The following is a 9,648-nucleotide window of genomic DNA, read 5'->3' on the forward strand; positions in this document are numbered from 1 at the left end:
TCAAAATGAACACAACTGTGAGACACTGATGTACCAAGGTTATGAAACTTTACCAAGTTGTTTTTACAGTATTACCAATGTAAGTGCACAGTGGTAAGTTCGCAAACTTGATTTTAGGAACTTGTAGATTATCAAAAGCATCAATAATGTCATAATCTATTCTGTAACATTATAGAATATAAATTGGAATTTGCATTTGAATGTGGTTATGAGTCAGCTAGAGATTTATTTATGTACATCCAATAATGCAATCCAGCCACCATGAGAAGATAGCCCTCTGAAAGACCTGAGAGAGTGACTCTAGTTCCTGTTAGGAATAGACAACTCAGCTCTCAGCGACAGCTAAGATGAGCCTCTCACCCCATTGCTTTCAAAACTCTCCCGGAGAAATACGTGACTGAGTGTTTATATTTTACAAGACTTTTCGGCTGCAAACAGAAGAACTGACAACACAAATAATTCAATCAATTGGACACTGTTAATAATCTTCTACATAAACAGAGTAAATAAGAAAGGAAAGTGCTAGATATGAAAGCTAGGTTTGTGCAAATCTGACAGACTGTAATTTGTTAGGAGCTGTTAACGCTCCCTGTTTTTCCAGATTGAAACATGTCCTCTACTACCATCTCTCACGACATGATGATGAGAGATGAGGCCACCTTCCACATTAGCCAAGTTGGACTGGGAAACCCTGAAGGGGAGAAGTTCACTCGGAAAAGAAGCTTTGTAGGGATCTGGACTATGTCAGCGACGAAACAAGCTTCAAGAATCACCATGTACTGAATATTTTGAAAGGAAAGAATAATTGAATTTATTATCCTCCTTCCTCTGATTTCTCGCGCCATTGATGTTAGGGTAACAGCCTTGGCCATCTTTTTTTTTTTTTAAAGCATCTATTCCCACCAGTGGATTGACTGTCTATTTTTAACTAAAGGATTCCTTAGAATGCATTGCACCAGTCACTGTGAGCACTCTAACCTGGGAGTTCAAAAGAAACCAGAAGTCCAAAGTAAATAAGGTTATGGGCTAATGAATATTTTATTAAAAATGGAATCAGGGAGGAGGGGTTCTTTTCTTCAGGGAGAACTTGCCTTTGCTCTGTCTATGGAGAACTTGCCTTTGCTCTGTCTAATTTTCTACATTTTCTGAATAATCTTGCTTTCACTTTTAAAAAAATAGAATTTGGGACTCACACCATGTTAATATCCTCCTCCTTCAAACCACCACCCTCAATAAGCAATATGTCCATGATGCCAAAAAGGACAGGAAAAGCGGGCTGCAGGGAGGAATGAAACAATTGCTTAGACTTTTTGTCTGGTTTTACCCTCAAAATTGTCTTCAATTTAGAAATCATGCATGGCAGACTTCTTAAAACAATCCAAGTTTCAACTATTTTTGCTACATTGTTTCCACAATAAACTTGTCAGATGATTCTTTTTAGTTTGAAAATGTAATCAAAACCCTGTATTTGTGTATCAGTGCAATAGTCAGTCCCAAAGAACAGAGGAGAGTAGGCCTCAGAGACCCACGTCCACACCCCCCACGCTGGCTTCCCCCCCACTTAGCCACACTACTATTTTATTCAGGAGCCCCTTGGTGAGTAACACATCATACCCCCATCTAACGGACAAAGGTGCTAAAGTCAAGAAGTGTCAGCTGACATTGATTCATCTGCAGCTTCTCAAACGTTTTGTAATTATGACTGACACATGGTGAGAAATGTTATTACCTTGACAAATGGCAACAAAACTCATTGGAGGATTAGAAGGGTTTTTTTTTTTATTTTTCTGATCTTTATAGAAATCATTTTTCCTTTTACTTTTAGTTAACACATAATTATTGTACATATTTATGGGATACAGAGTGGTATTTCAATACATGCATACAATGTGTAATGATCAAATCGGGAGAATTAGCATATCCATCGCCTCAACATTTATCACTTACTTATGTCGTGAACATTCAAATTTCCCTCCTCTCGTTTTCGAGAATATTTGTAGTGTAATATGATAAGTGCGGTAAGCATATCCACCCTCCAGTGCTGGAGAACACAGAACTCATTCCTCCTGTCTAGCTGTAATTTTGTCTCCATTAATCAACCTCTCCACATCCGCCCCTCCTGCCTGCCCTTCCCAGCCCTTAATACCCACACCTCCACTACTGAAGGTTTTGAAACACCAAGAGCCAACCACCAAAAGAAAGAGTGGTCGGCCCTTTGAAAGGCTCTTTTTCAGTCTGACTGGGAGGTAGAGGGATGCACGCAGATGACCTATTCCTCTCTCTAACATCACTAAGCTGGTGATGAGGCCTTGGGAAACACCCCTAGGCTCATGCCCTCTGGAGAGAAGCCAAAGGTTTCTTGTTGTAGAGGCCCAGTCTGCTGCTAAAAGAAACTTTTGGAGGCTGCAGAAGCCCCAACTAAGCTTTCACACATCAGCTTTCCCCACCCTCCTCCCCTTGGTGCCCAACACAGCTCTCCCATTCTCTCACTCCCATTGTTTCCCAAACATCCCTCCCTTCATAAAAAGCTGTCTGGCTGGGAGCTTAAAATATTGCTGGACAGTAAAACCTACCCATCAGGGCCAATCCAGTCATATCTGCTCAGTCGTGCAGCACAGCAGGGGCGGGGTAGAGAAGAGGGAGGTGGGCTTTTAGGCAGCAAAGGAAAGAAGCCAAAGTTGCCATTTTGCTGCTGAGCGCCAAGAGAGACAGACAGCGTGTATTTCTCCGCGGGACGCTACACATATTGGCAAGTTTTCTTTGGATGATACTAAGTTTGTGGCCTTCCCCTCACTTCTTTCCCAGCCTATTCTAAGAGCCATATAGTCTTCTCCAAAAGGGAAAAGCTTGCCTTTAAGGTTTAGTCCTGGGCTGATATGACTGGACTTACCTGTGTAACTCTGAAAACCCTCTTGGAGTTGACCTCAGAGTTGGTAGAACTTTGAAAATGAAATGAATAGTAGAGTATGTGGGGAATGGGAGAAGAGATGTTTTAAACTCTCTTGAGTTTGACTTTTTAAGTCAAAGACAGCTTAACTTTTTAAGGGCTTTGCATTGAAAAGAATGAATTAATATGCCTCTAAGAATCCCAAGAGACCTAAACAAAGTATTCAATGTTTGTGAAAGAGTTTTATAGTTCTTTTCCACTCCAACTCTTCAATAGGAGTAATAATCATAATCATTGAGTGCTATGGGTATAGGGGAGGCTACACGCCAGCATTTTTGATGTTGGAGTATTGAATAAAAAACAGGAAAGTATCTGGCTAAAGACCATAAACTCTTCCTGGGAGTAGGTTCCCTTGTCTGCCTAGAGAGCTGCTGGTTAGTGGCTGCCCTAGAAACTAGAATCAAGGCACTCTTCACTCCATGACCAATGGGAGTGGTAAGCGGCCATTGAATGCTTGGGGAAACTTGCTAACACAGAGTATATTTGTTTTTCTGCCCCTTCAAAGTCAGAAGAAGGCTGTGCTATATTGAGCTTGGAGCCAGAAGACTGCAGCTCACATCTGGGAAAGAGTTTAACCTCCTGGCCCACCTCCCTCCCTGGTATGGGAGGTTGACAATGCCCACTTCACTGATTCTCAAGCACTCATTTGTGCATCTCTCAGTTCTAGCCCAAGATGAAGCTTTCAGCAGTCAATGACAAAAATGTGACAATCATGTAATAAACAATGTAGTGACCTTTCTAACCAAGTTAAATGGTTCACTTATCAACCCGTGGAGATTTTTTATTTACAATAGGTTCTAACCCAATATGAGTGTCTTTTAATCTGAATTTATGTCCTTTCTAGTTTGGTAGTACTAAACTCCTTTTTCATAAAATGATGATGAAAACAGGCTGTGGACACAGTGATTTAATAGGTTTCTTCTTCGTTTGGCAAAATAAGGAGTTGGCAGCCTTGCGTTGGTCACCCTATTTTGTTGCTGTTATTATACTAGTCTGTGAAATCAAAGTCTGAGAACCACTGGCCTCATAGCTTGCTATGAGGACTGAAATAAGATATGTGAAAATGCCTCATTTATAAGTAGATAAAGAATTTATAAAGGATACCCAAACATAAGGTGCTATTTGAATCATTACCTCTAGCTGTAATTCTCTGGTGGGATGTTCCCAGGAATATATGGATGCCATAGGGTTGGAGGTTTGAACTCCATCATTTTATTTTCCATCCATAATAGATCTGGTCACTAAATTTTCATAAGCGAAATGAAACAGAGAATTATCTCTTTGAAGAAGATAAGAAAAATATTCTTCCTTTGGTGTGGAGTTCTCCCTGCTCCTTCAGAACACATTGCTACTCTGATCTGACTTCCTCTAAATTTTTATTGTTAGAAGTCAGAAGCTCAAGGCACTTTTCCTTAGCACCTCTAAAGCCTCTGACTTAACAGCATTGTTGGCCTGTTTCAATTAGGATGGGGCTGGAAAGATTTTGTCCTAAGTTATAGTTTCTTTCCTTCAATTATCAAAAGAAACTTTGGAATGAAACATAAAAAATGCACTCAAACAATCCTAGCATCCCAGGATGGTATGTTGAAGGATACAGCCTTATTTGGCTTTAGCTTAGAAATTACTAATGGGATAGTTAGAAGGGATGTCTTATATCACAAACATGTATCATGATACTCGTGTGTCAAAATCATTGCCCTTTAAACTCTTGTCTTTTCATTTAAAAAAAAAAAAAAGAATCGTTGCCCTTACAGTTTATATCTTTGATCTTATACAAAAGAAGCAGTTTTATGTCTCAACACAGTTGGTTTTGGAGCAATTTATTATCTTTTTTGGTATGTACTGTTTTTTTGCAAGTTCATAATCTCCCCATGGCTAGCTGAAGCAAAAGGATTGGGAGTTACCCAAACTCTAAGACATGCTACTATTACATGCACTTGGGAATTGGAAATTTCAGATTTCAGAATGATTACTATCAGTCCCATCCATTTGTATCTATAAAGCTCCCACGCTGTGAGTGGCTGTGTCCTGTGTTGTGATGGTCTACATTGGATGAAGCCAAAATGGTTGACTTGTACAAGAGCTTTTGATCCTAAAGAATGACGTACAGTGTTGAGAGTGTGTGCTCACCATCCGCGTTTGTGTGGATGCGTGAGTGAAATACATGCAGAAACTCAAAAGGACTCATATAGTACAATACAAGTAAGGCTGTCAAAACTGAATCAATACATCAGTGGGGGGTAGATATTAGTAAGATAGTAAGATTAAGGAAGATATTATTAATAAGATAAGAAGATACTAGATTTAGAGTTCATTAAAGCCATATTTGATTGAGGAGCAAATTACACAAATTGCTGTTTTAACACAAAATTTAGGTTGAACTGTTGATAAGAAATGAACTTTATCCTAGCTCTGCCACCAGTGGGCTATATGCTCAGGCTGCTTAGATGATTGTGATGTTTCTCACCTATTTTCCAGAAGGCTCTGGGAATGGTTGCCACTCTTTGCAGGGCAAGCACTAGCTTTAACTGTAGTCTGAGGAGTGTTAAGAGCAGATACCTGTGGCTGGGATTCTGACCTGCTGGTTCTGAGTAGAGGACTCCCTCCTACTCTCAATGGCCCCTTCCTACAAGGAACTCTTCCCACTGCCAGGTTCGTCATTGGGGATGCCATAACTGCTCTCGCCTTCCCAGGAGAAGAGAAGCTGCTGCAGGATACCGCTCTAATTGGAAGTTTCTGGGGCCCCAAGAGGAGGATGCCTCTGCTCTCCAACAAGCAGATAGTGTTCTGTATGCCTGAGAGCATCAGTTGGGCATTACCATGCCTGCCGTTACTATTCTGCTACTAGGTTCCGTCTGGCCAGGCTTCAAATAACAGGTTAGAAGTAGGAATTAAAATGCCATTTTGTTTATCCTCCTTTAAAGATGAAAGTCATACCTAATTTAAGGTACTACTCTGTCATTCAAAATGGTGGTCCCATGGCCTACCAATCCTATAGTGCAGAGCACGTCTGGAAGGAGCCCAGAGCAGGATCTTCTAACATGGCTTTTTGCCCTGGTCTAAGAGCAAGGATGAGCAAACTTCACAATTCTAGAGATGTTTAAGCTGGAGAACAACTGTCCCCAGCTGAGGTGAAAGTTTTAGTCATAGTCTTTCATAGGTCACAGGTTCCCATGGGATGAAATGACCCTGTTTGCACACATCCTCCATCAGTTCAATCCCACTTCATTAGCCATTGCTGTGCTAGGGGCATTGTATACTTCATGTTTAATGGTATTTGTTTTTCTACAGACTAAATGTTTAGCTCTGTTAAAATGGCCACATGTTACAGACCCAGAAAACTTTCCATCCTGTGAGACATTAAAAGGGTCCCAGTGGGTCTTCCTCATCCTGTGACATGACTCCTTCCCAAGCACTCTCTCTATTCTTTAGATTTAAAAGAGTAATAATAAAAATATACTGCCCTCAATTTGTAACGCTATTAAGAAGGGTCCCCAGATTTCAACCTAGAGAAGAGAAAACATAAATTAAGAGTGCAGCAGGCAGAGAATCATGTAGCTCTGAGTGCAGGCAGTTTATCTCGGTGGTGTAGTGGAAAAGACCCAGCTTGTGGAACCTCAGACAGAAATGCTGCTATTTAGCCGCCTGACCTTGGACAATCCATTTAGCCTCTTTGAGGATCAGTTTTCTCAGGAGTTAGGATTGAGTTAAACACTCATCAAGCTCCTACTATGTTCTGGACTGTGTGGCAGACATTGAGTCTACAGAGTAAAAAAGGCAGGTCCCCAAAGTAGGTATTCAATGTCGATTCCCTTCAAATTATTACGTATATTCTGACAATGTCAAAAGTAAGATGGCTAAGGACAATTTTATACACTCAAGAATTTGCTGGAGGCCTAGACACCTGAAAAACAAGAATATTTTTTCAGCGTTAGGTCTCACGATCAGACCGTCTTGACTTAAATTCACCTACTATGGGCTTCTATTTATGGTCAACAATAAATCCCTACTTTTTGGTGGTGATGAAGGAATTATACAGATACTGCTTCATTGATCCTTACAGGCCACTCGCAAAGGAAACGAGAACAGGTATTATTACTATTAAACCCATTTTACAGATGAGGAAGCTGGTTTTCCTGTGCCTCCTCTGTCCCCTGGTCCCAGCCCGCACTGAAGCAGCCCACAATGGTGCTGCTTACACGTCGACTGTTCCAGCAACTCAGAAAGGAGAGGTATCCCCAGAGTTAACCAAAAGAGAATGACACGGGATTGCACTCTGGCCGCTCAGGTTTTCCTTCTCCCTTCTCTAGGTGGATGAGAAATGGGCGACTGGAGTTTCCTGGGGAACATCTTGGAGGAGGTGAACGAGCACTCCACGGTCATCGGCAGAGTCTGGCTGACGGTGCTCTTCATCTTCCGCATCCTCATCCTGGGCACGGCCGCAGAGTTCGTGTGGGGGGATGAGCAGTCCGACTTCGTGTGCAACACCCAGCAGCCCGGCTGCGAGAACGTGTGCTACGACGAGGCCTTCCCCATCTCCCACATCCGCCTCTGGGTGCTGCAGATCATCTTCGTGTCCACCCCGTCGCTCATGTACGTGGGCCACGCGGTGCACCACGTCCGCATGGAGGAGAAGCGCAAGGACCGCGAGGCGGAAGAGCTGAGCCAGCAGGCGGCGGACTCCGGCGAGCGCGGGCCGCTCGCGGCCGACCAGGGCAGCATCAAGAAGAGCAGCAGCAGCAGCAAGGGCACCAAGAAGTTCCGGCTGGAGGGCACGCTGCTGCGGACCTACATCTGCCACATAGTCTTCAAGACCCTCTTCGAGGTGGGCTTCATCGTGGGCCACTACTTCCTGTACGGCTTCCGCATCCTGCCGCTCTACCGCTGCAGCCGCTGGCCCTGCCCCAACGTGGTGGACTGCTTCGTGTCCCGGCCCACCGAGAAAACCATCTTCATCCTGTTCATGCTGTCCGTGGCCTCCGTGTCCCTCTTCCTCAATATCATGGAGATGAGCCACCTGGGCCTGAAGGGGATCCGGTCTGCCTTCAAGAGGCCAGCGGAGCAGCCCCTGGGGGAGCTGCCGGAGAAGTCCCTCCACTCCATCGCCGTCTCTTCCATCCAGAAGGCCAAGGGCTACCAGCTCCTAGAGGAAGAGAAGATTGTGTCCCACTATTTCCCTTTGTCTGAGGTGGGCATGGTGGAAACCAGCCCACTTTCTGCCAAGCCCTTCAGTCAGTTCGAGGAAAAGGTCAGCACAGGGCCCGCAGGGGATTTGACCAGGGGCTACCAAGAGACTCTGCCCTCCTACGCCCAGGTGGGGGCGCAGGAAGCGGAGGGGGAGGGGCAGCCCGCGGAGGAGGCGGCGGAGCCCCCGGCGGGAGAAAAGAGGCCGGAGGCGGAGAAGGCAACCTTTGAAGGGCTGGAGACCGCGGCGGTGTCAGACCCGGAGAAGGTGGATACCCCGGGAACCGGCAAGGAGGGGGAGAAAGAAGAGCTGCAAGCCGAGAAGGTGTCAAAGCAAGGGCTGCTAGCTGAGAAGACGCCTTCGCTCTGTCCAGAGCTCTCGGCAGACGACAGCAGACCCTTGAGCAGGCTGAGCAAAGCCAGCAGCCGGGCCAGGTCAGACGATCTAACCATATGAAGCGGTGCCAAAGAAAGAAACCGCTCATGCTAATATAGCTCGAAGTGAAAGGAAAAGGTGCCAACTTAATTTGAGTCTTGTGTCCCCTCCCCTCCTCCCACACCTGGTTGGATGGGCACTGCATTGGAGCAGTGCATGCTATACAACTAGGGAACTGCCTTTCCCATACACAGTAGAAGGGCTGTCAAGATAAACCCATTGTCCCATGCAAATTCCCAGTCCCACATGACACCGCCCTTCCTCCACCCCAGAGGCTACGGGAGACTCTGCTTTTGTCCCTGGTTCTCCACAGAATCTCTTCCAATCAGAAGTTAGGTGGCCTCATAGCCTTTTACCAGTCTTGTCTCAAGTTCATAGCTTAGCCAGACTCTGTCACCCCAGCAGTTCCCTAGCAGATATCATGTGACCATATTTCAGGAATCCTGGACTTGGTAGCCTACAGAATACAGGCAGGTGACTTAAACTGGTGATGCAGGCCTGCTCTAAGGCAATGGAGATGGAGGGCACAGCTGCTGCCTTGCAGATATCGAGAACCTTGCAGTGTTACCTGGCAGTCTGATTTTTTCCAAGGGAAGCCAGAAACCCAAACTGTTAATTGAAATTTCCAAAACTGTTAATATTGACAGCTAAATTTGAAATACAACATATGGACCAAATGACATATGTGAGAGCCAAATTTAACCTGGGTTAAAGGTAAGTGCTGGGGTGACAGAGTTTGGCTAAGTTAATGAACTTGAGACAAGACTAGGGCTTCAATTTGCAATAATGTCAGCCTATGGTAATGAGCCCAGATTTCCTGTGGAATTGGCTTTATATTTACGGTCTCATCTTGTTTCTGTGGCGCCACCTCACTCCACTGCTTTGGAGTATTTTATTTAAATCATCAGTCTAAGAGATGCCCAGAGTTCTCACTGACCATTCTTTTGGGTCGTTGAGCCTCTGGGTTCTGAAGCCATGATATGCTTTGTAATGGAGGGAATTCTGCCATGGGTACCATCAGGGAAAGAACAAGACGCCAAAACCTCTGTGAGATGAAAGGCTTTGAGACCTGGTTACAGGT

At 44.5% G+C, this 9,648-nt stretch overlaps 1 protein-coding gene across 1 annotated transcript; it reads left to right on the top strand.

The window, feature by feature from the left end:
* The first annotated feature begins 2,680 nt into the window (after window positions 1–2,680).
* Window positions 2,681–8,600, top strand: GJA8 (gap junction protein alpha 8). The gene is made up of 2 exons (XM_053592186.1): window positions 2,681–2,749; window positions 7,258–8,600. The coding sequence occupies exon 2, from the start codon at window positions 7,269–7,271 to the stop codon at window positions 8,586–8,588; it is 1,320 nt and encodes a 439-aa protein (XP_053448161.1). The 5' UTR covers window positions 2,681–2,749; window positions 7,258–7,268; the 3' UTR covers window positions 8,589–8,600.
* Window positions 8,601–9,648: the final 1,048 nt, after the last annotated feature.

The sequence above is a fragment of the Nycticebus coucang genome, chromosome 5 (genome assembly GCF_027406575.1).
Source record: "Nycticebus coucang isolate mNycCou1 chromosome 5, mNycCou1.pri, whole genome shotgun sequence".
Taxonomy (NCBI): domain Eukaryota; kingdom Metazoa; phylum Chordata; class Mammalia; order Primates; family Lorisidae; genus Nycticebus; species Nycticebus coucang.

Excerpts from the sequence above, each read along its gene's own strand:
- GJA8 (XM_053592186.1), top strand. The coding sequence starts at position 7,269 with ATGGGCGACTGGAGTTTCCTGGGGAACATCTTGGAGGAGGTGAACGAG.